This window comes from Drosophila gunungcola (genome assembly GCF_025200985.1).
Source record: "Drosophila gunungcola strain Sukarami chromosome 3L unlocalized genomic scaffold, Dgunungcola_SK_2 000002F, whole genome shotgun sequence".
Taxonomy (NCBI): Eukaryota; Metazoa; Arthropoda; class Insecta; order Diptera; family Drosophilidae; genus Drosophila; species Drosophila gunungcola.
This window is the reverse complement of record NW_026453178.1, coordinates 6,493,166-6,516,269: the sequence shown is the minus strand read 5'-3', so window position 1 is coordinate 6,516,269 and position 23,104 is coordinate 6,493,166. Positions and strand designations below refer to the sequence as shown.

The window sequence follows — 23,104 nt, the reverse complement described above, 5'->3', positions numbered from 1 at the left end:
CACAATCCCACCCCATTCCACCCGGCTCAGGAATCCATTAGCACCAACCCACACCCACATCCACACCCACCGTTCTGCCTTTCATTCATAAATCCCTCATGCACTTTTGTTTACGCTGCCGAATCCTGCGCAGGCGCCTTGGCCAAACCACTTGTTGCTCCGTTTTCACTGTATTTTTGGCCAAAATTGGTCCCAAAATTTGACTGACCTGCCAGTCAAAAATCTCAATTTTTATGACTGGCCCCAAAATTTGGCTCTAATGACTTAATTGGCCTCTTCGCACAGCGCAACTTGGGGCTATAAAAGGGTCAGCAGTCTTGCCAAAATCTAAGAAAGCGGTCAAGATGGCTGCCTTACCTTTGTATCGGTTGGTTGCTTTCCATCTGCTGGAAGTCAATTTGAGTAATCTGATGGTGTTTCACTGCTGGTCGTTAGAGGGTGAGATTTGCCACACTTTTCATATAAATATTCATATATTCCCAATGGGCTATAATTGTATGATTCAGAGGCATTTCCTCTGGCCAAGATGCTAAATGAGAACAACATTTATTCGCAATACATCGACCTGCAACAAAACCCTGAAAACTTGGCCAACATCCACAAGGACTACTTGGATAGCGATTTAGTCAGGTTGGGTGTCTTTTTAGACATGGGATGTGACCAGGCTGAATTTATAACCAATCAGGTGGGAGTTTAAATATATTCTTTACAATATAATAGGGAAACGCTATATAAACCATATCTTGGCTATTAAAAATACACTACATTTTAACCTTTTGAGCATTAAGTTTCTTATTTAAAGAGTATTTTGGGCTATGTCGATTAATATAAGTCAGTTGATTAAAATACTTTTTTCTATTTACATATTAATATGTTTAATTTCAATTGTATTTAATATTTCCTTTATGCAGTCCAGTCGTGCTCGCCTTTTTAACCATAACTTACACTGGCTGCTTTACGATGAGGAAGGTAACTTAACCATGTTAACGCATCAATTTGAGGGAGCCAATCTCAGCCTGAATGCGGACGTGACGTATGTCAGTCGCCAAGAAGAGGATGTATTTACATTGTACGATGTCTACAATAAAGGGAGCCACTTGGGGGGCAAGCTCAACATCACCATAGACCAGAGTCTTCAGTGCAATCAAAGTCGCTGCCAGGTTAAGTATTATCTCAGTGATTTGCATCTGCGAACTAGACTGCAGCACCGCTTGGATTTATCGAGCGTTACCTTTCGATTGGCCGCTCTGGTGGGTTGGCTAAAAAGTGAAGTGAAAATCGCAGCTTTGGTATTTATGGTTTTCATTCAGGTTTCTGTGCTACCCATTGATTCCAGTGAGGAGGAACTTCTCGAGTTCCTTAATAGCGAACGCGATTCCCACATGGACTCGTTTTCCCGCATCGGCTATCGTTTAATCCTGCACACTCAGGAATTACTCGGTTTCAAGTAAGTGGAAGAATGTAAAATCATAACACATGCTGACGAGCTAACACAACTTTCGACTTATACTAGCTTTTGGGGGTGCAACAGAAAACTCTTACATTTGGAAATATTTTATAAGGGTGTCAAAAGTATGCAGTATAAAATATTTTTAGTCCAGAAGTCCGATATAGTATTTTTATAAGGCGACTTTTCTATTTTCGTAAAATTAATTTGCCTCCCATATTTAATTTTATGAATAATATCTATTTATATCTATTTATCTACAAGCATTTCTTAGCAACCGTCGTGCTCTTAAAGTTAATTTTACCACTCTGTATTTTAAGGCTACACTATATTTGGTTGGACACCTGGAGCGTTCAGGATGCATATGGCGGGGCTATTGGCATGTTGACTAATGAATCCGTTGAGCTCTGCACTTCCCCTTTCGTGCCCTCCTGGAATCGCCTTCACTACGTGCATCTCATGACGGAGCAGGCCCAATTCCGGGCGGTCTGTATGTTCCGTACTCCACACAATGCCGGTATTAAGGCGGCCGTGTTCCTTGAGCCCTTCATGCCGAGCGTTTGGTTCGCCTTCGCCGGACTCCTGATCTTTGCCGGAGTTTTGCTGTGGCTGATCTTCCTCCTGGAACGGCATTGGATGCAGCGCTGTCTGGACTTTATTCCCTCGTTGCTCAGCAGTTGTCTGATCAGTTTCGGAGCAGCCTGCATTCAGGGCTCCTACCTAATGCCCAAGTCAGCAGGTGGTCGCCTGGCCTTTATTGCCGTGATGCTGACCTCGTTCCTCATGTACAACTACTACACGTCCATTGTGGTGTCCACACTGCTGGGATCTCCAGTCCGCTCCAACATCAGGACTATCCAGCAGTTGGCCGACAGCTCCCTGGACGTCGGCTTTGATAAGGTGCCGTTCACCAAAACTTATCTGGTGGTGAGTGTTATTCTCGATGTCTTAGAAGTTACTTTTGATGGCTCATGCTGCCTCGCATCAATTAATTTCAAACACCTAAAAGACGTAAATAAAAAAAAATCATATTCATTTTTACATTTCCTGTAATATGTTATTAGAAAAAAATCCACACCTTTAAGAGGTTTCCAAAGTTTACTAAGTAAATATATATTTCAGTCCTCGCCCCGTCCAGACATTAGAAGCCTATACAAACAGAAGGTGGAGAGCAGGCGGGATCCCAATAGCGTTTGGCTTTCTCCGGAAGTTGGTGTGATCAAGGTGCGTGATCAGCCCGGATTCGTGTACACATCGGAGGCCTCCTTCATGTACCACTTCGTGGAGAAGCACTACTTGCCACGGGAAATCTCCGATTTGAACGAGATCAAGTTGCGACCCGAGAGCGCCGTCTACGGAGTGGTGCACCTGAACTCTACCTATCGACAACTTTAACCCAGTTGCAGGTGCGGATGCTGGAATCCGGAATTATTTCGAAGCAGAGTCGGTTCTTTAGCAAGTCAAAGCTGGAAACGTTCTCCAACAGTTTCGTCATCCAAGTGGGCATGGAGTACGCGGCTCCACTGTTCATATCCCTCCTGGTGGCCTACTTCTTGGTCCTGCTGATCCTGATCTTGGAACTTGGCTGGGCCCGGTTTGTTAAAAAAAAATCAGCCACCATTTTACCCCGGAATCAGTAAGCAGAAATGTTTTTAAAACCTTGGTAAGTTTCTTTTCATTTCTTTGACCATTTAAATTGCCAGCAAATTGGTCTTAATTTCCTACCAATTTGATTGGGCCTGACAAGAACTGTCGATAACTTATTTTCGCATGTCATTAAGTTGTCAAGTCAAGTTCAGTCAGCGATTGACTAATTTGATATTGATTATGGGACTAGCAGCGGCATTATGAGTACCCTATAAAAGCCCAGTTGACTCATAATCAGTACCATTAATTAGCAATTCTTTGTTTGAGATTTTGCCATGCAGCAATTGCACAATTTTATTCTATACAATTTTCTGCACATGGCTAAATTGAGTCATGTCTTCATATTGCACTGCTGGTCAATGGACTGTGAGTGTTTATCAGTGGTAATTCTTAGATACCGATTTAATTTTCTCATTTCAGCACTTGCACACTTAGCGAAGATGGCACAGTCTAAAAATGTTTTCACCCAATTTATATCATTGGATTCCTCACTTCAGTTGAATAATGACTTCCTCAATCACAATATTCTTAAGTTGGGCGTTTTCCTGGATATTAGCTGTAATCAGAGCGGTGTTGTTTTGGATATGGTAAAAAATACACAGCTTTATGACTTACAACTCCTTGATAAACAAAAAATTACAGGCCAGGTGCAAAGAGACTTTATGGCTATCACTATCATTGGCTCATCTACGACACGTCGATGGAATTTTGCAAAATAGAAAATCAATTCAAGGAGGCTCAGCTCTTTGTCGATGCAGATGTAACCTATGTCAAGCATGATCTTGTTTCGAAGAACTTTATATTGTATGATTTGCACAACAAAGGAAGACAGCTAGGTGCAAAATTAAATATAACACAGGATCGGGAAGTTACCTGCAATGAAGAGGAATGTCGAGTGCAACGATATCTAAGTGATCTACACACAAGGAATCTCCTGCAGCATAGAAAGTCCTTTACTGGATTAACCATGAGAGCCACTGCTGTAGTATGTACAAGTATATGTTTTCAGAGTACTCTCTGTACTGTTTATTAAAATTTGAACACAGGTTACCCATTTACCGCTGAGTGTCTCTAGACAGAAGATCTTTGATTTTATGGAGTCCAAGGAACAACTTTACTTGGATACGTATGGCAGATTGGGCTATCAAGCCCGACAACCTTTGAGGGACATGCTGGACTGCGAGTAAGGAATTGGTTGAAGTGAGATTAAGGATTTCTAAGTTGTACCGAGTGAAACCCCTAGGTTTAAGTATATATTTAGAAATCGCTGGTCGGATGGCAATGCAACGGGCGGCATGATTGGGGATCTTATCCTGGACGTGGCTGATCTGGCGATAGCTCCTTTCGTCTACTCCTTTGATCGTGGCCTCTTTCTGCAGCCCCTCACAAAGTTCAGTGTTTTCCGGGAGATTTGCATGTTCCGGAATCCCCGGTCCGTGTCCGCTGGCCTGAGTGCCACGGAGTTCTTGCAACCCTTCAGCGGAGGCGTTTGGCTGACATTCGCCCTTCTCCTTCTCCTGGCTGGCATTCTTCTATGGATCACCTTCATTTTGGAGCGCCGCAAGGAGTGGAAGCCCTCACTGATGACCAGCTGCCTCCTATCCTTCGGAGCTGGCTGCAATCAGGGGGCCTGGTTCGCACCTCGATCGATGGGTGGGCGAATGGCCTTCTTTGCGCTGATGCTGACCTCCTTTCTGATGTACAACTACTACACGTCCATTGTGGTGTCCAAGTTGCTGGGCCAGCCATCCAAGTCGAGCATCCGGACGCTCCAGCAGCTGGCGGACAGCAGCCTGGAGGTGGGCATTGAGCCAGCCATATACACCCGCATCTATGTGGAGACTTCCGAGGAGGCGGACGTGCGCAGTCTGTATCGTAACAAGGTGCTGGGCAGCAAGCGTTCACCGGATCGCATTTGGATAGCCACCGAGGCCGGGGTCAAGGCGGTGCGGGACCAGGAGGGCTTCGTCTACATCACCGGCGTGGCAACGGGCTATGAGTTCGTGCGGAAGCACTTCCTGCCCCATCAGATCTGCGAGCTTAACGAGATTCCACTGCGCGATGCATCCCACACCCACTCGGTTGTGGCCAAGAAGTCCCCATATGCGGAGCTATTTAAATTAAAGTGGGTAAACATTAGAGTCCTTCAAGAGTAAGTGACTCTTTTGTTTTTATTTTATTTTATTATTTTTATTATTACTACTATAATTCAAATTTAAATCTTGCAATTTAATATTTAGGTTTCTTGGATGACCAAGTTCTAGTTACCCCAGTTATATTTAATACTTCTGATATTGTTCTTCTTAAAAAGTCGAATACAAGATGGTTTTATATTCATTTTATATGAAATAAGTATTACTCTGAAGAATTCGCGATTTATGTCCGAAAAAGGCAATTTGGTTAAAAGGTGTTTAAATGGCTTATATGTAATCTAAAAAAAATCCTACCAAATATATTTTAAGCAAATTAACCTTATGAAATGAGTCGAAGGATTTTTCTAGGTAATTTAGGCTTTTCTTTTAAACATTATTTCTAAAACTTGTTTAATTTTTATGTCGAATTGTTCTTTGTTTCAGCGAGTTGCGGATGCTGGAGACAGGGATTCATTTAAAACACGAACGTTATTGGATGGAAACCAAGCTGCACTGCTACCAGCATAATCACACGGTGGCCGTCGGTCTGGAGTACGCTGCTCCCCTGTTCATCCTTCTACTAGGTGCGATCATCGTCTGCATGGGCGTGCTGGGATTGGAGGTCATTTGGCACCGCCACACCAAGCAGCATTGAGGTAAGCAGCCCAGGCCAAGGTCGTTGGCGATTGTCGAGCAATTTCGGGCAATTTAAAACAAACAACAAACAACGCACATTGATGACAGCCAAATTGGGGGACTTTGCGGACATATAAAAGAGACCTCCGGCCTAGAAAAATCAAAGTGAAAAAGTCAACAATGCAGCTGGTGCAGTTGGCCAACTTTGTGCTCGACAATCTCGGGCAGTCGCGCATCGGGTTCATTGTTTTCTTTCACTGCTGGCAGCGGGATGAAAGTGGGAAAGGACATTCCATACCCTTTTGATAATGGTAAAAACTCTTTCTATTTCTAGGCCTTCAGTTTGCCCAGCAGTTCATCAAACCCATTCATCCCATCCTTGTCTATCATCAGTTTGTTCAAATGAAGGGAGTCCAGGATTGGTCACATTTAGAGCTCAGTTACATGGGTCATTTGCAACCCACTCTGGGTATCTATGTGGATATAAAGTGCGATCAGGCCCTGGACTTGTTGGAGGAGGTGAGATACTCTACGTTATAATACTCAAACTATTTCCAGTCCCATTTAATATTAGGCCAGTCGAGCGCAGTTATACAATCAGCATTACCACTGGCTCTTGCATGGCAACCAGTCAGTTTCGGAGTTTTATGACATGTTTGCACCCTTTAACATTTCCATTGATGCTGATGTAAGTTATGTGAAGGAAGAATTGCAGGATATCAACTCTTCGTTTGTCTATGCCGTCTATGACGTCTACAACAATGGTAAAATCATAGGAGGTGAGCTGAATATGACTGGATCCCATGAAATGGCTTGTGACCCAAATGAATGTCAAAAGATTCGGTATCTAAGCTCCTTGCAAAAGCGTTCTAAATATGGAAACAGAGAACAGCTGACTGATGTTGTCCTGAGAGGTAGGTTAGTACTTTATATTTTAAGGAGTTTTACTGTGAGCTGTACTTTAGTGGCAACGGTGGTCACTCAACGCCCACTGACCTTGTCGGATGACGAGCTTATAAGATTTTTAAGCCAAGAGAACGAAACCCACATCGACTCACTGGTCCGATTCGGGTTTCACCTGACCCTAATCCTGAGAGACCAGCTTCACTGCAAGTAGGCTTGGCATTCCGGAACTAAAACCCCTCTCAATCGTGATCTTTTTCTGTCTTTGCAGAATGAAGTTCATCTTCTCGGATAGCTGGAGCAAGTCGGATGTGGTGGGTGGTTCAGTGGGTGCTATAGTGGATCAGACGGCGGACATCACGGCCACGCCTTCGTTGGCCACCGAAGGCAGGCTCAAGTACTTGTCGGCCATCATTGAGACAGGCTTCTTCCGGTCGGTGTGCATTTTCCGGACTCCGCATAATGCAGGCTTGCGGGGAGACGTATTCCTGCAGCCCTTCAGCCCATTGGTATGGTATCTCTTTGGGGGCGTACTTTCGCTAATCGGCATCCTCCTGTGGATAACTTTTTATATGGAGTGCAAGCGGATGCGAAAACGCTGGCGATTGGACTACCTGCCCTCGCTGCTCAGCACGTTCCTGATCAGTTTTGGAGCTGCCTGCATTCAAAGTTCCTCATTGATTCCACGATCGGCCGGCGGCAGACTTATCTACTTTGCCCTCTTCTTGATCAGCTTCATCATGTACAACTACTACACCTCGGTGGTGGTCTCGTCGCTACTCAGTTCCCCAGTCAAGTCCAAGATCAAGACGATGCAGCAGCTGGCGGAGAGTCCTCTGACCGTGGGCTTGGAGCCATTGCCCTTTACCAAGAGCTATTTGAATGTTGGCTTACTTCCCCGAATACCTTTTCCGCTGCTTAAAGTATTGTTTGTTTCAGTACTCGCGACTTCCGGAGATCCAATTGTTTATAAAACGCAAAATCGAAACGCAGGCGATGAATCCAGAGCTTTGGCTGCCCGCTGAACAGGGTGTCTTGAGGGTAAGGGACAATCCGGGATATGTCTTCGTGTTCGAGACTTCCTCTGGCTATGCCTACGTGGAGCGATATTTTACGGCCCAGCAGATTTGCGACTTGAATGAGGTTCTTTTCCGCCCCGAGCAGTTATTCTATACGCACTTGCATCGAAACTCTTCGTACAAGGAACTTTTTAGGCTTCGGTAAGAAATTCTATTGAGCATTTTAATAATTGAATCAGAAGTTTATACCGGAAAAAGATTTAATTACCTCCAGTTCTTGTATTTTATTTTATTTTAGCTTTTATAGCTCTTGCTTAAACTTTTATTGCTATAAAAATTATTTAACTTTAATTGGTTAAAGCCAATTGCGAATATTTTGCATTTATACAATTTAAACAGATTTGTGTACAATAATATATTCCAGATTCCTCAGAATCCTGGAAACCGGTGTATATCGAAAGCAGCGCAGCTACTGGGTCCACATGAAGCTCCATTGCGTGGCCCAAAACTTCGTGATTACCGTGGGCATGGAGTACGTGGCTCCCCTTCTCCTCATGCTGATCTGCGCCGATATCCTGGTGGTTATCATCCTGCTAGTCGAACTGGCCTGGAAGCGCTTTCTCACCAGCCCCACTGTTCGCTCGTAGTGCTTTAAAATCCCTTTAAACTGAATTATAAACTATATAGTATTTGCACCCAGGAGAAAATAAAAACACTTTGCGTTAACTTTTCGCATCGCAAAATTATGCAGGGGTGAGCACGCTTTTCCTCACTTCCTGTTTTCGCGCCGGAAAATTGCAGCACACGCCTCGTTAAACGGAGGGAAGGATAGAGGGATTTCAAAGGACGCGGTGGCCATGTTTCCATGCGATTTTCGTATTTGCATTAAAAACTTTTCGTGTTTGGCGGTTACTTTTTATTCTCCATTTTCACTTTTGGCAATGATTTTATTCATCCTCTTCGGGCCATTTTATTTGCATTTTCCAGCCCAGTCACAGCCACATTCGAATTGAAAACTTTGGACCCTGATGCCACGTGTGAATGGTAGATAACAGAATGTGGGCCTAATACGGCCTATTGCAAACAGTCCACAGTTTTGTGCTCCATTTTCCGCATTGCCCTCTTTAACCGAACTCAGTAGATTTCCCACCGCTTCAATCACATTGTGCCCTGTAATGATTTATGTTATTTTAATGATTTTGGCCGGCGGCGACATATATTAGAAGTGATTGTGTCAAAGCTTTATCGAAATTGATTGCATAATAAATGTGATTTAGTGGAGTGGGTAACCGTCTATAAAGTGGGAAAACTATTAAACAGTGGTCAGTTTAGATTATTAAATGGTAAAAAAATGTTTAAAACTATTAAGTGTATGCCTTTTTTATTTGCTTTTCGATGCATTCAACCTTATATCAATTTTGGTGTAGTTGTGATGGTGCTTTCGACTTTTCAACTATTTAAAGAGTGTGTATTTGCATAGCTGCTTCAAATGTTTTCAAGTGAATTTCTTTCTTAAATGACTCCCTAGCGACTGAAAAACTGCAACTGACTCAAATGTTTGCCAAACAGCACTCACTGGCATTGACATTCCGGCATTCCCTACATATTACTATAATAAATTGGCTTAACAATTTGTCAGCTCAATCTTGCTGTCAACAGGCCGTCGCTTTGGCCAAAGTTGTTTGCCCCATAAAGGATACTTTCCCTTTGCAGGGAGTGGAGTGGTGTGACTCGAAATTGACAGCCAATTGTGAATTATTTACAGCAGTATACACGGGTTTCCCTTTCCCCCGAACAGCAGCCAGCCTCAACCACTTTATTTTGCAATTTGTCAACAACATGTTTTATTTTGAAATGCAATGTATAACCCGGAGGCAAAGTAAAAAAGTGTTGCCTGCTTTGCGGCTGCGGTGTGAAATTGGTTTTGGCGGTTTTCGTACGTGCTTAATGAGCGCGAAACGGATTTAATTTAAACGTTGGATTCGCAAGCCATTAAAAGTATTTTAGAGAAGGAAAGCGAACCCCATGGATTTATTATGACCCGCACTCTCAGTTAGTCCGATAATTAGTTTTAAGTGTCAAAGATAAAGAAAGAGAGCAAGTTTATGGACATCACCTCCATTTTCCATCGTTGGGTTTGATTACCCTTTCTGTTGCTCGGTGCCTGTCATATACGAGAAATGCCATTGCCAAGTGATATCTTAAGATTTATATAGCCCAATGCCGGGAACATCTTATCTGTAATTTAATCTGCCGCCCACTTAACGATAATGATAAGTCGATTGCAGCTTGTCCGGCCGTAATCTAGACCCGTATTCGACAAGTCCTCAGTAGGTTTTCTTTGCTCCAGCGGTTTGGGTCGCAGCCGGAAATAACTCGAAAGTGTATGTACGGCTTGTATTGTTTGTTATTCACTCGGGGGCAAAACAGTTTATTGCATTTTATCTCAAATTTATTGCCATCTTACCATAGAAAGTGTCTCGAAAAGTGTTCAGATTTCCGTTTCACTGCGGCGTCAAATAAATTATTCTAAAATTAGTCTGAATTTCCAGTTTGACGGGTAAATTCTGTTTGCATAACTGAACTGTATTGTGCTGAGTTGAATAACATTTGTAATGTTAAATTGTGTAAGCAGTATCGAAATGATTAGTATATTAAACTGATTGCTTTGATTAATAATTTCTTTCTAGAGAATTTTTAAATAACTTTTGAAAGCTTTTCCTTAGCCCAAAAACAAGTGTTTTTTGTTATTAGGAATTGAGATTACGCATACGCCACGTGTTCCGGTAGTAAAACAATAAACGTTAACCGAACAAGTACTTATATCATTTTGAGAACAAAAACCAATTTAAAAAGCCAGCAGCAACGGTATCCGCATTTAAACTGCCTAACTTAAAACCGAATGCAATTAAAACGAGCTTTAGCTTTTCATTATTAACAGCTAACCACAAGTGTAAGCACATTTTAAATTTTACGAATTTTCAAGTGTCCCTAACTACCTTTTAGCCCGCCTTTAAAAATAATAAATAATCGTCGATAACACTTTGTAGAATCACTATCTTTCATGACGCAATGACTTGATAATCTAATCGATACCAGTTGGATTATCAGATTGTTTGGGATCAACGAATGTCAAAAACAATTAAACCGATAAGAATTTCCCACAGTTCTTAGATTCTGGCCATAGAAACACTCTTAACGAGTGTACAAGTATAAACCTTAAGTAAAGGCACTTGCCAACCTGAAAAACGTGACGTTCGCCGACCGACCTCACTTCCCCGCTTTCCTCAATCGAATCGAAATGAATTGAATTGACTTGAATTGAATTAAATGATATGTGTAATGTGTGTTACCTGCTACCGATCTACGTATATCAACCTGCCTGATCGGCACTTTGGCACTTGTTGCATCTGCAATTGTTTTAGTTTTTTATGCTGCCGCTGGCAACTCGCGTGATACCTCGCACTTTGGGTCCCATTCGCTTGGCTTTGTGTCGTTGCCGATTGTTATTGGTTCTCGTTCCGTTGGGAGGGTTCGCACAGGTTCAGTCACTCATTGGCCGCCTCGAAGCGCGAACCTCGTCGTTGCCGTTTTTAACAATATCAATATCAGTTCTCGAATCATTTAAAACCTAATAGCCGGAAAATAGTGGCAGGAATGTAAGACTCTACTCTAAAGTCCACGACAGAATTTGAAAAAGATCGGTTGTCCCAAAATGGTTGTAAATTATTTCAAAAGTTTCAGAAGAATAATAACAAAAACTAAATAAGTACAGTGCTTTTCTTCAAATATTAAACTTGAGACTACGTACTTTAACCAGAATAAATTTTATTTTGGTTTTATCCAACAACGAGTATCGTAAATGTATTATTTTAAAAGGTGGAACACTTAAAGGTCTTAATTAAAAGTGAAAAGATGTAATTAAGTTTGAGTGTTTTTTTTCTAATTCAAACAAAAGGGATTCATAAAGCGGTTTAAATAAAAATGAAGCTGAAAATTAAAAATGAATTAAAAATGAACTTTAAGTGGTGTAATTTAATAGGGATTATACAAATATTGAGGCAAATTATTTTCGAAATTCTTATTGATGATAGATAATCGGCACAAATTTTTGCTGTGGCTATTAATTTGAAGTCCAAGGCAAGACATGCAAAAGTTCATCTATCAATCTCAGTTTACCGTCGATATTTCGAAATGCATTTCGGACGGGAATCAAATTATTTGGATAGTAAGCAAGTGAAATTGGATAGGAAGTGCACTCCTAAGTGGGTCAACAACTTTATAAATGCGCAAATCTTGTGGATGAGTCAGAACCAGTGCGGTTGCCTGAACTTCATTCTTTTCTGCACGAGCAAATCGAATTCGTTAGCTAATTTGTTTTAATAATGTGCCAGATAGCTAGCTCTAACTTCGTTGTCTAACGGCACTCGCTGCTAATTGTTGATTATTTAATTTGATTTTACGTAGCTTATTTCACACAATTGCAAGGTCAACTCAAGTGGTCCGGATAATTATGACTGTCAGTGAGGGGCGTTAATATTAAATAGTTAGGTGATATGGGAATGTTGCATTGCCTATATATATGCAATGACCCCTTTTCCGGAATAGTTTTCCCATTTTTTTTGGTCCTACTTCCTCTTCGCTTTATCATCAGTCACAAGTTCTGTCGGATGTAAACAAATCGAACAATCTGCACTTTGCACTGCCCAAATCATTGCCAAAAAACTGTTGCTCTTTATATACTATATGATATCCGGTAATGTCTTACATAGTTTATTTCCCCCTTTAGTTTAATTTCATGATCTGAACCGTATTTACGTAGTAATAACATGATAAATTAGAAGAGGGCTTGCTAAGCGTGCGAAATTTGTACAGCTATAAACTTATTTATTTATTTATACAATGCTAACTAGTAGTTAAAACTAGGAGCTAACAAAAATTGTGATTAGAGCTATAGCTGCAACAGCTATAAACGTACTTTATTACAAATTCAAATAAATGAATAGATAAATATAAGTGCTGTGAAAATATGCCGCAAGGCCCTTATTTATATATGTTAATAACGAGGTTTTTAACCCGTCAAACCCTGGGTTCCAGCTAAACAGCTGTCTTTTACTACCTTCAATGCAATATGTATACTTTTTGGCATTTATTGCACGTATTTTCCACAAAACTTATTTTAGCGACTTCTCCTAGTGATCACATTTTGTCAAGTTCAAGACCGCCGACGCACATGCTCAGCTTAGCAAATGAAATACTAGTTCACAATAAGTAAACACAAACTTAAGAGTGCAATGTTTGTAAAGAGCGCAAAGCAATTTCTGTAAGAGATCATAAAGCTTTTAAGTGTTGTTTATATTAAATTATGTTAACTGTAAAGCAACGTTTTCTTTGAAGTTAGTACCACTAACCTAGGCCACTTTGAAATATCTTAATAAATACCTTTTTGTCTTAAAATTCATTCTTGCTTAAAATGCTTAAAAGATATACATATATGGAAAATATATTTCGAAATAAATTAAAGAGAAATAATAGGTATTACAAATTATTATAGGAATCCAAATTAATAATACAGTAAAACAAAATATTTAAATATATAGATAACTAATCGCTGAACCTTTAAAGATATGAGTTTTAATTTACCCAATATATAATTGTCTAAAATTTAAAATCAACGGTGGAAACTAATTTACTTAAATACAACTAAGGCAGAGCACTGTTTTTAAATAGAGAGAAAAGTTTTTCTATGCTTTTTCAAAGAGATAAAAAAAAGTTTGTAGTTGAAAGAGAACAAAACTAATTAAAAGCCAATAAGCGTGATTACACCTCTTGTTCATTTAGACATATTTTAAAGAATTTTTCAATGGATAGGTGAAAATAATAAATATGTTTTCTTCTATATAGTTGGCCGGGTCAAAATGACGGCGAGCAAGCAGCAAGAGGCCGAGGCCGAACATGATCCCCAAGTGGTGGTTACCCCCGTGGATGCCTCTCACAGTTCTCGCAAAGATCGGGGACTATGGAGGGATCTGACTTCCTACTGGATCCTAGGTTTGTGCAACAACTACGGCTATGTGGTGATGTTGAGTGCTGCCCACGATATCATCAAACAGTTTAATCCGGTAAGGAACAAGAACAGTTATTTTTGAGCAAAAACATTCTATTTTAAATACCTATTTTCTTAATTTAAAAAAAATTAACCTGAGTGCAATTATTAATTTTGTTACAGAGTGATGAGTCTGTAGAAAGCTCTTCTGGTCGCAATTGTCATTTGGTATCAACAGGCGCTATTTTGCTGGCCGATGTGCTACCCTCTTTGTTTGTCAAGATGCTGATGCCCTTCTGTCCTTTCTGGGTCAAGTAAGTATAGATAACTAACTAATGTTGGTTTCATAAAATATTAAAAATATAATTCTTCTGCTTCCCAGTTTCCGAATAGCCATCGCAGTGGCCTTTTCGGCAGCTGGTTTTCTCCTGGTTGGATTTGCCAATGCCGAATGGATGGCCCTGTTGGGAGTGATCATCACTTCAGCTAGCAGTGGAATTGGAGAGACCACCTTTCTAGCCTATTCCTCGCGATACAACAAGTGAGTTTGTGTGAGGATCACTGCCCAAAGAAATCTCGTTAACTTGTAATATTTCCCCCAGGAATGTGATATCCACTTGGTCATCCGGAACTGGTGGTGCCGGAGTTATTGGTTCCTTAAGCTATGCCAGCTTGAGGTCCTTAGACTTCAGTCCTAGAGACACCATGCTGGTTATGCTGATCTTTCCGGTGATCGAGGCCATCGCCTTTTGGCTACTGCTTCGTCGTCCACAGGTTGATATTCTACCAGTTACCACGGTTGAGTCCACTGAGGTCCTGATCACTGATGAGAAACCGCTGGTCGGTTTCAAGGAGAAGTTCTTCTATATCAAGCACCTCATCAAGTATATGTTGCCACTTTGCTTGGTGTATTTCTTCGAGTACTTCATCAATCAGGGCTTGGTACGTCAATTATAAAAAAATAAACTTAAGCTTCCTAACCAATTTAAACTGATCTTCCAGTTCGAGCTGGTCTACTTTGAGGACATTTTCCTGGACAAGGACTCGCAGTACCGCTGGCTGAATGTGGACTATCAAATCGGGGTCTTCATCTCGCGCTCCTCGGTCAACCTCTTCCAGCTGGACAAGATCTGGCTGATGTCCGTCTTCCAGTTCGTCAATGTGGTCTACTTCCTCACCGAGGTCATCTGGTGGTACACGCCCAGCATCTGGATCGTGTTCGCCATCGTCCTGTGGGAGGGTCTCCTGGGCGGCGGTGCCTACGTGAACACCTTCTACCGCATGTCCAAGGAGATCTCGCCTGAGCGCCAGCAGTTCGCCATGGCCATGGTGGTCCAGTCGGACTCCTACGGCATCGCCCTGGCCGGATTCCTGGCCATTCCCGTCCACAACGCCATCTGCGGTCTTCCGGCGGCGATGCGCAGCCTTGTCTGGTGATCGGGAACGAGGAACGAGGATCAGGAACAGGATCAGGATCAGATTATGCCTTTACTGTGTGCGAGTGTAGCTAATTAAGTCTAAGTGTATGTCTGTGCGTGTCCCGATAGTATTTATTTCTGGATCACTGGACTCCCGGGAACTAGATAGATGGTTATATAGTTAGTATGCTTCTGTTCGACTACTCTCTAAGATTTAGTTTGATAAACAGCAAAAGCAAATACTGTTTGCATTAGAGTACTTATTTGTTTCGTTGTAACGATTATTCTTAATTATTATTATAAAATTAAATAAAATGTTTGCTAGTTTTCAGATCACAAGAATAATTTTCGTTTATTTTTAGACATAGTTTCTTGGCAGAGTATCGAGTGTTAAGGCCCAGTTTATCAATTAAAAAACAATTGCTGTTTAAATGTTTTCCATTGCCAATGTCATGCTCAGTTTATTCTGCTCAAACTTAGCACAGCTAACCCACCTTGATATTCTTACCGATCCGTAACAGAATTTGCCCCACTTTTTTAAAGTTTATTCAACTGTCTCCAACAAAAATTAATTTAAATTTTACGAATTTACACTTGCTATTATAATTATTACTCTTGTTTTTGTTGGAGGTGCGCAGTAATTATTTCAAGTTGTTGTTGGCCGCTAATTTGGTTTGATCGATGCCGAATCGAACCGCGGAGCAAGACCGAATCTGGGAGTGAGATGACGATGACGACGACGTCGGCGGAGACAGATTGGGAGATCGATACCCAAACCGAGTCGCGGCGAGATGTTACGTGGACCGCCCGCGTCTTTAGTCGATCGGGAACCGCCGTGCCAAGCGGAACGCGGCATTCGAATTAACAATACGTGTTTGTCCAATTCGGAAATTGAGTAACCACGATGTGGGCCTTATCAGCTTTTCTGCTGCTACTCTGCCTCCAACGGGTGAAGTCGGATGAAGCTGCTGCAGCACGGCGACCTAACATAATTATTATAATGGCCGATGACATGGTGGAACTAGTTTCTTCGCCATAAATCACCCTATCACTAAAACAAACCACATTTCAGGGCTTCGACGATGTGAGCTTTCGCGGTGGCCGGGAGTTTTTAACTCCCAACATCGATGCCTTGGCCTATCACGGTCGTCTACTGGATCGTCTTTACGCCCCGGCCATGTGTACTCCCTCCCGGGGAGCACTACTCAGCGGCCGATATCCAATACACACGGGTAAGTGCTAGTCGTCATTTGAACTACAAGGGGGTGCATCAAAATCTCAAGAGGCTTGAGATTTGTTATAACATCTCTTGTGGCCTTTATCCACCTGATCTCCAGTTTCAAATGTACATTTTGGACGTCATCGTAGGAGATATTAAGTCATTATATATTTAGATAAGCGAAAATTTCTTCACATTTAAAATCTCCTAATAAGCGGTAAACATTTTAGAAACAAAGTTTTTAAAAATCATCATACAACGCACCCCACTTTTTTAAAACATCTTGATATTATGAACAGCCACAAAAGTTTTGAAAAACTTGTATTTTCGGTTTTAAATTTTATTAATGATGTTGCTATAATTAAATTTCTTGATGCTTTATCCTTCTGTAAATATAAGGCACCCAACACTTTGTGATTAGCAACGAAGAGCCTTGGGCGCTGACCCTCAACGCCACTCTAATGCCGGAGATCTTTAGAGGCGCTGGGTACTCCACCAACCTGGTGGGAAAGTGGCATCTGGGCTTCTCCCGACCGGAATACACGCCCACTCAGCGCGGATTTGACTACCACTACGGCTATTGGGGCGCCTATATAGACTACTACCAGCGACGATCCAAAATGCCGGTGGCCAATTACAGTCTGGGCTATGATTTCCGGCGGAACATGGAGCTGGAGTGCCGGGATCCAGGGGTTTACGTCACCGACTTGCTGACCGCCGAGGCGGAACGGTTGATCAGGGAGCATGCCGAAAAGGAGCAACCGCTCTTCCTGATGCTCAGCCATCTGGCCACCCATACGGCCAACGAGGATGATCCTCTGCAGGCTCCCGAGGAGGAGATACGCAAGTTTTCCTACATCAAAGATCCCAATAGGAGAAAATATGCGGGTGAGTATTTTGTGGAAAAAGGGAATTTTAAAATGCCTTTACTTTATGTAAAACGTAGCCAAAAAATATGTGTGTTAGAAAAACTATTTTTAGAAAACTGGATTATTTTCTAATTGAAATTATCGTTTCAACGTCTTTCCAAAATAATAATAATAAAGTTATAAATTGCATTAATTACCTTTATCAAATAATGAAATATAAACTAACATTTATTAAGAAAAGTAAATATTACATTGACAAAAAAAGTGGTTTTAGTTCTTAAGTTACTTACCCTATACTTCATTTAAATCCTAGCGATGGTCTCCAAACTGGACCAAAGCGTCGGACGTATTGTCAGCACTTTGGCCGCCAATAATCAACTGGAGAACAGCATTGTGATCTTCTACTCGGACAATGGAGCCCCATCAGTGGGTATGTTTGCGAATACGGGATCGAATTTTCCGCTCCGTGGCCAGAAGAACACTCCGTGGGAGGGCGGAGTGCGGGTGGCAGGCGCCATTTGGAGTTCCCAGCTGCAGGCACGTGGTTCCATCTTCGGCCAGCCCATCTACGTAGCCGACTGGTTGCCCACCCTGTCCCACGCGGCGGGCATTGAGTTGGATGGCTCCCTGCAACTGGACGGGATCGATCTGTGGCCCCAGTTGGCGGGATCGGCTGATGCTCCCCACGTTCCTCGAGAGATCCTGCACATTTTGGACGACGACTGGCGGGTGGCTGCCCTCCAACTGGGTCAGTGGAAGTACGTGAATGGCACCACTGCCGCTGGCCAGTACGACACGGTGCTCACCTACCGGGAACTGGATGACCTGGATCCGCGCGAGAGTCGTTATCCGGTGACGGTACGCAATTCCGCCACTTCAAGGGCTCTATCCCGCTTCGACCTACGACGACTGACGCAACAGCGGATCTCGGCCATTCGGCGATCGGCTGCCGTGCGTTGTAGCGATCTCCAGAGGTCTTGTAATCCTCTGCTGGAGGAGTGTCTGTACGACATCTCCACGGATCCCTGCGAGCAGAGCAATCTGGCCTACTCAGCCAGGCACTCCGATGTTTTGGCCGCCCTGCGAAAACGAGTTCAAGAATTGAGGGAAAGTGCAATGAGGCCGGGAAACCAGGCCAGCATGCCGGACTCCAATCCCAAGTGGCACACTTGCGCCTGGGAGTCCTTCGAAGTGCAGAAGCCCAAAATCGGTAAGTAACATACATTATCTTTTCTATTACCATTACTTACCCAACAATTTTGTAGTACCAATGGAGTGCGATTACCAAGGCGTACCCTGTTAATAAGCCCGAAAAAAAAGGATGCAAATCAAAGATTTTAGCCATCGATGGATGAAAACGTTAAGTGAATTGAACACAAAATTAACTTTATTTTAGAAACTCATGATCTAGTTGTCTACAAAAATAATATATAAAACATATAACATTTATTTAGGAAAACGATTAAATTGTTAGGGCTTACTTTGTTATGAGAATAAAAATGCAAATCGAAATATCTTTGATTCGGTGCGGTTTCATAATGGTAAAATATTTGTATGTTTTCTATCCGCAAGGTATTTTGAATATAACGGTTGTCTATCAAATAACATACCCATTAAACACATCACTGTTACCGCCAAACAGTCCTCTAAAAGCTGTTAGCCAATAAAACTCTATCTGGCAGCACTGTTCCGCTGGCATATAATATTATATGTTAGGCAAAACAACACAATTTTTTTTGAGTTTCAAATTAAAGAGTTTTGATTAGAAAATTCGATTTCCTTCGCCGGTTTTTATATAAGAGTGTATGATTGATAATAACTATGCTAAATATAAGCGTAATTTTCTACCCTGGAAAGGCACCCCAAACAGCTGAAAGGCATACACACATGCAAATTAAAAAACGGGGGTTGACCAAACCGGATGACAGGATATAAATCACAGTCTTTACCTAAACCTGAATCTATATAAAGGACTTGTCATGGAGGAGCGTGCTGTGCTGGCCAACATAGCCTCCATAATCACCAAGGACCTGCTAATTGACCAGCCGCCAGTGGACATCAATTCCGGCAACTATCCGCTGTTGTCCTTCGCCGAGGACGACGATGAGGCGGAGATCTTCGCCCTGATGCAGCGCAAACGGGCGTTGTCCGCCAGCCGGAAGCGCAGGATGCTGCAGGAGCCGGAGGACCGGAAGCAGGACCTCAAGCTGCCCAAGCTGGAGTGGCACCACGCGGAACTCAACCTCCTGCACCGGTACACGAATGCCCAGTTCGAGTCCTACCTGCACATGCGCAAGCTCACATTCTTGGTGAGTAAGGGATGGGATGTCTCTGGACATATTGAAAGTGCATCTTAGATTGAAACTAAGTTGATTCGTTTATCATTCATTCCACTTCGAATTCAATCGCAGTGTATACTTGAAATAGTGAACAAATAAAACCTTTGAATCATCATTAAGAAGCTTTTTTTTTAGAAAATCCAGCAAGTTCTTGAGGAAACCTTGGGAGGAATCGCGCTGCCCGGCTATCCGACTCCGCCGGCGCAGACGATGCTATCGCTGGCCATGTGGAGACTGTCCACGGACGAGCACTTCGAGGAGATCGCCCGGAAGTTCCGGCTGCCGTGGGCACTCTGTCAGCAGGTGGTGCGCGGATTCTGGCACTGCATCTCCGACAACTACGAGAGCTTCATCAAGTGGCCCAATTCGCTGGCGGCTCAACGCAGCACACTGCAAGGATACCAGAAGTTGGAGCAACTCCGTTGCTTCCGGGAACTGTTCGGCATCATAACTCTGAGGCGGCTGGACGTCTTTCTGGAGTCGGAGCACGCCGAGGTGCCGGTGGTGCTGCAGCTGATCTGCAACGCGGAGCGGAAGATCATCGACTGCTATGTGGAGCTGGCCATGGAGTACAGCTTCGAGGACTCGCCCATTGGTCAGACCCTGGCCCTAAACCCCAGGACCATGCCGGCGGGTACCTATCTCATCGGGAACGAGGTCTTCCCCCTCAAGTCCTACTTGATGCGGCCCATCGAGGCCGAGTGCTTCCGCAAGGACGCGGTCTTCAACGAACTACTGCGTCCTGCCTTCCAACTGGCGGAACAGGTTCTGGACACCTTGGCTCGACGCTTTCAACACCCTGTACGCCCTGGAGGCCCGCGATTTGAACGAGGTGCGACTCATCGTGGAGAGCATCTGCGCAATGCACAACCTCTGCGAGGAGTTCCAGGATGACGGACTGGAGGAAACTGGACAGAGTTCCTTCAGCTGGGGCCGACTGGCGGACGGCATCAGGGGCAGCGAGAAGGACTCCAAGGGACTGCAGCGGAGGGTAGAACTTTTGGACGAACTGGTGGCCATCGAGACGGGAGAATAAAGTACTAGAACTTAAGCGTAACTCTTGATTACATTTTTCGGGGGTGTTTAATCTTTAGTTCGATTTAATATACTGAAAATGGCGCAATTAGGGAGCTGTAAAGTTAGGTTCAGAAGTAGTTAAACAAGCAGTTTTAAAATATTTAGCCCATTATTTATCCTAAAATTTTCAGAATTAAAACAAAATTTTAAAATTTCTTACATTTCGGTAATTTTGCAATTATGCTAAGGCCTTACAGTGCTAATCAGCTGTTGCGTCTAACAGCACTCTGTTAACTACACATTAGTTAGATCTGGCAGCACTACGCTCGAATCAAAACAAATGCACGTGCGTTGTTTTTAGTAAAATGGATGAGCATGATATATTTAAATTGATTACGGCGGGCGTACGCTTTACCAAGAAGCCCAAGGTAAGTGGTTACCCAAGAAGGTGTTGTCCACAGGCTAATTAACAACATTGCAGAAGGAAACACCTGCCAAACCGCAGCCACAGCATGCGATTTCCAAGAAAGCGGAGCCGGTGAAAAGAGTAAAGTCAGAAGAGGAGGATGACCAGGACTCCACAGAATTCCGCCTGCTGGCTGAAGGATCCAGCAGTCAACCCAAACGCAAGAAGCCCAAGGAAGGGAAGGCACCCTCCGCCAAAGAACTAGAGCTGCTCCAGGCCGCCGATCAGGCAAACGAGACCAGAAGACAGTTCGGCATCAGCGTGCTGGGCAAACGGGTGGCCCCACCGGTGGCAAGCTTTGAGGCCCTGACCCGGGACTTCAAGCTGCTGCCGCGCCTGCAGCAGAACCTGCTGGCCCGCAAGTTCGACCGGCCCACGCCCATCCAGATGCAGGCGCTGCCTGTGCTTCTCCAGCGTAGAGCTCTGATGGCCTGTGCGCCCACCGGATCCGGAAAAAACGCTGGCCTTTCTCACGCCCATCATTGATGGGCTGAGGGCGCACAAAACCAGCGGTCTGAGGGCCTTGGTCCTGGCCCCCACCCGCGAGTTGGCCCAGCAGATCTACCGGGAATGTGCGGAACTCACCCGCGAAACGGGCCTGCGCACCCACTTCATCAGCAAGGTGAGCGAGGCGAAGCAGAAACACGGCGCCGAGTGCAAGCAGCGCTACGACATCCTGGTCTCCACACCGAACCGCGTCAGATTCCTCCTGCAGCAGGAGCCACCGTTGCTGGACTTGTCGCACGTCGAATGGTTCGTTCTGGACGAGGCGGATCGTCTAATGGAGGAGGGCCAAAACAACTTCAAGGAGCAGTTGGACGTCATTTACGCCGCCTGCTCGCATCCGAACAAGTGCGTGGCCTTCTTCAGTGCCACCTACACGGTGCCAGTGGCCAAATGGGCTCTGCGTCACCTCAAGAATCTGGTGCGCATCACCATTGGAGTGCAAAACAGTGCCACGGAGACGGTGCAGCAGGAACTGCTGTTTGTGGGATCCGAAGGCGGAAAACTGGTGGCCATGCGGGATCTGGTGCGCCAGGGCCTCCAGCCGCCGGTGCTCGTTTTCGTGCAGAGCAAGGAGCGCGCCAAGCAGCTGTTCGAGGAGCTGCTCTACGACGGCATCAACGTGGACGTGATCCACGCCGAGCGGAGCCAGCATCAGCGTGACAACTGCGTGAGAGCCTTCCGCGAGGGCAGCATTTGGGTGCTCATCTGTACGGAGCTCATGGGTCGAGGCATTGACTTCAAGGGCGTCAACCTGGTGATCAACTACGACTTCCCGCCCACCACCATTTCGTACATCCATCGGATAGGAAGGACTGGACGCGCAGGACGTCCAGGTCGGGCCATAACATTCTTCACACAGGAGGACACAGCCAACTTAAGAAGGTAACAAGCTTCAAAACAAGATGCTATGGCTTGATTTAACCAATTATTTTTTTCCCTCAGCATTGCCCTCATAATCAAGAACTCAGGCGGGACTGTTCCGGAGTATATGTTACAAATGAAAAAGGTTCGAAAATCGGAGGCCAAAATGCGAGCCAAGAAACCTATAGATCGCGAAGACATATCGACCAAGATACGCCCGGAGACGAAAGGCGACGAGATCCACAAATCCGCCAAACTGAAAAAAGTTGCAAAGACCGAAAAGGTTTTGAAAAAGCGTCAAGGCAACGAAAACGATTTAAAGCCGAAGCAGAAGAAGCTGGGCAAAATCAAAGAAGACCTCAAGGCTGCTGGCAAAAAGAAAGGAAAAGCATTTCAAAGGAAAAGCAACTAAGGTGTAATTTTAAAATAAATGAGTAAAGTTTAAGAACGTTTATATACGATTGCTTATTTCCCCTAAAAAGTCTGCAAATTATAGTAAAATTGATACAATGCATATTGCATTCGAAAGTTCGCGGTTTTACTGCTAGTGTGAATGTTTTCCATGGTTTGTGTCTTGG

General features: G+C 43.7%; 7 protein-coding genes across 8 annotated transcripts; all 7 read left to right on the top strand.

Annotated features, from left to right (window-relative positions):
- The first annotated feature begins 344 nt into the window (after window positions 1-344).
- LOC128257503 (ionotropic receptor 75a) lies at window positions 345-3,629 on the top strand. The gene is given in 8 exon segments (XM_052988541.1): window positions 345-438; window positions 507-685; window positions 912-1,250; window positions 1,311-1,447; window positions 1,768-2,374; window positions 2,570-2,834; window positions 2,837-3,110; window positions 3,515-3,629. Coding segments are annotated over 7 exon segments (1,872 nt in total). The 3' UTR covers window positions 3,088-3,110; window positions 3,515-3,629.
- LOC128257506 (ionotropic receptor 75a) lies at window positions 3,351-5,881 on the top strand. Its single transcript, XM_052988545.1, has 6 exons — window positions 3,351-3,460; window positions 3,515-3,682; window positions 3,739-4,079; window positions 4,141-4,277; window positions 4,338-5,219; window positions 5,671-5,881. Exons 1-6 carry the CDS (start codon window positions 3,370-3,372, stop codon window positions 5,879-5,881), a joined length of 1,830 nt encoding a protein of 609 aa, XP_052844505.1. The 5' UTR covers window positions 3,351-3,369.
- A 338-nt stretch (window positions 5,882-6,219) lies between these two features.
- LOC128257504 (ionotropic receptor 75a) lies at window positions 6,220-8,637 on the top strand. The gene is made up of 6 exons (XM_052988542.1): window positions 6,220-6,381; window positions 6,437-6,776; window positions 6,828-6,975; window positions 7,037-7,649; window positions 7,705-7,985; window positions 8,209-8,637. The coding sequence occupies exons 1-6, from the start codon at window positions 6,265-6,267 to the stop codon at window positions 8,429-8,431; spliced, it is 1,722 nt and encodes a 573-aa protein (XP_052844502.1). The 5' UTR covers window positions 6,220-6,264; the 3' UTR covers window positions 8,432-8,637.
- A 1,486-nt stretch (window positions 8,638-10,123) lies between these two features.
- LOC128257505 (battenin) lies at window positions 10,124-15,579 on the top strand. 2 transcript variants are annotated; one of them, XM_052988544.1, is made up of 6 exons: window positions 10,124-10,166; window positions 13,689-13,906; window positions 14,014-14,144; window positions 14,213-14,371; window positions 14,433-14,772; window positions 14,833-15,579. In XM_052988544.1, exons 2-6 carry the CDS (start codon window positions 13,703-13,705, stop codon window positions 15,265-15,267), a joined length of 1,269 nt encoding a protein of 422 aa, XP_052844504.1. In that variant the 5' UTR covers window positions 10,124-10,166; window positions 13,689-13,702; the 3' UTR covers window positions 15,268-15,579. The 2 variants fall into 2 exon arrangements, with proteins under 2 accessions (XP_052844504.1, XP_052844503.1); XM_052988543.1 differs by lacking the exon at window positions 10,124-10,166 and adding an exon at window positions 11,299-11,443.
- A 500-nt stretch (window positions 15,580-16,079) lies between these two features.
- LOC128257639 (arylsulfatase B) lies at window positions 16,080-18,788 on the top strand. The gene is made up of 5 exons (XM_052988730.1): window positions 16,080-16,263; window positions 16,321-16,480; window positions 16,867-17,355; window positions 17,650-18,546; window positions 18,602-18,788. Exons 1-5 carry the CDS (start codon window positions 16,153-16,155, stop codon window positions 18,637-18,639), a joined length of 1,695 nt encoding a protein of 564 aa, XP_052844690.1. The 5' UTR covers window positions 16,080-16,152; the 3' UTR covers window positions 18,640-18,788.
- A 141-nt stretch (window positions 18,789-18,929) lies between these two features.
- On the top strand, window positions 18,930-20,711 carry LOC128257172 (uncharacterized). The gene is given in 3 exon segments (XM_052988042.1): window positions 18,930-19,645; window positions 19,811-20,464; window positions 20,466-20,711. Coding segments are annotated over 3 exon segments (1,230 nt in total). The 5' UTR covers window positions 18,930-19,315.
- A 228-nt stretch (window positions 20,712-20,939) lies between these two features.
- LOC128257616 (probable ATP-dependent RNA helicase DDX52) lies at window positions 20,940-22,978 on the top strand. Its single transcript, XM_052988690.1, is given in 4 exon segments — window positions 20,940-21,120; window positions 21,174-21,611; window positions 21,613-22,547; window positions 22,608-22,978. Coding segments are annotated over 4 exon segments (1,767 nt in total). The 5' UTR covers window positions 20,940-21,057; the 3' UTR covers window positions 22,939-22,978.
- The last annotated feature ends 126 nt before the right edge of the window (window positions 22,979-23,104 follow it).

Excerpts from the sequence above, each read along its gene's own strand:
- LOC128257506 (XM_052988545.1), top strand. The coding sequence starts at position 3,370 with ATGCAGCAATTGCACAATTTTATTCTATACAATTTTCTGCACATGGCT. Across the intron at positions 3,461-3,514 it reads GCACTGCTGGTCAATGGACT|CACTTGCACACTTAGCGAAG; the intron begins GTGAGTGTTTAT and ends TTCTCATTTCAG. Across the intron at positions 4,080-4,140 it reads CCATGAGAGCCACTGCTGTA|GTTACCCATTTACCGCTGAG; the intron begins GTATGTACAAGT and ends ATTTGAACACAG.
- LOC128257504 (XM_052988542.1), top strand. The coding sequence starts at position 6,265 with ATGAAGGGAGTCCAGGATTGGTCACATTTAGAGCTCAGTTACATGGGT. Across the intron at positions 6,777-6,827 it reads GACTGATGTTGTCCTGAGAG|TGGCAACGGTGGTCACTCAA; the intron begins GTAGGTTAGTAC and ends GCTGTACTTTAG. Across the intron at positions 7,986-8,208 it reads AAGGAACTTTTTAGGCTTCG|ATTCCTCAGAATCCTGGAAA; the intron begins GTAAGAAATTCT and ends AATATATTCCAG.
- LOC128257505 (XM_052988544.1), top strand. The coding sequence starts at position 13,703 with ATGACGGCGAGCAAGCAGCAAGAGGCCGAGGCCGAACATGATCCCCAA. Across the intron at positions 13,907-14,013 it reads TCATCAAACAGTTTAATCCG|AGTGATGAGTCTGTAGAAAG; the intron begins GTAAGGAACAAG and ends ATTTTGTTACAG. Across the intron at positions 14,773-14,832 it reads ACTTCATCAATCAGGGCTTG|TTCGAGCTGGTCTACTTTGA; the intron begins GTACGTCAATTA and ends CTGATCTTCCAG.
- LOC128257639 (XM_052988730.1), top strand. The coding sequence starts at position 16,153 with ATGTGGGCCTTATCAGCTTTTCTGCTGCTACTCTGCCTCCAACGGGTG. Across the intron at positions 16,264-16,320 it reads TTATAATGGCCGATGACATG|GGCTTCGACGATGTGAGCTT; the intron begins GTGGAACTAGTT and ends ACCACATTTCAG. Across the intron at positions 16,481-16,866 it reads CCGATATCCAATACACACGG|GCACCCAACACTTTGTGATT; the intron begins GTAAGTGCTAGT and ends TGTAAATATAAG.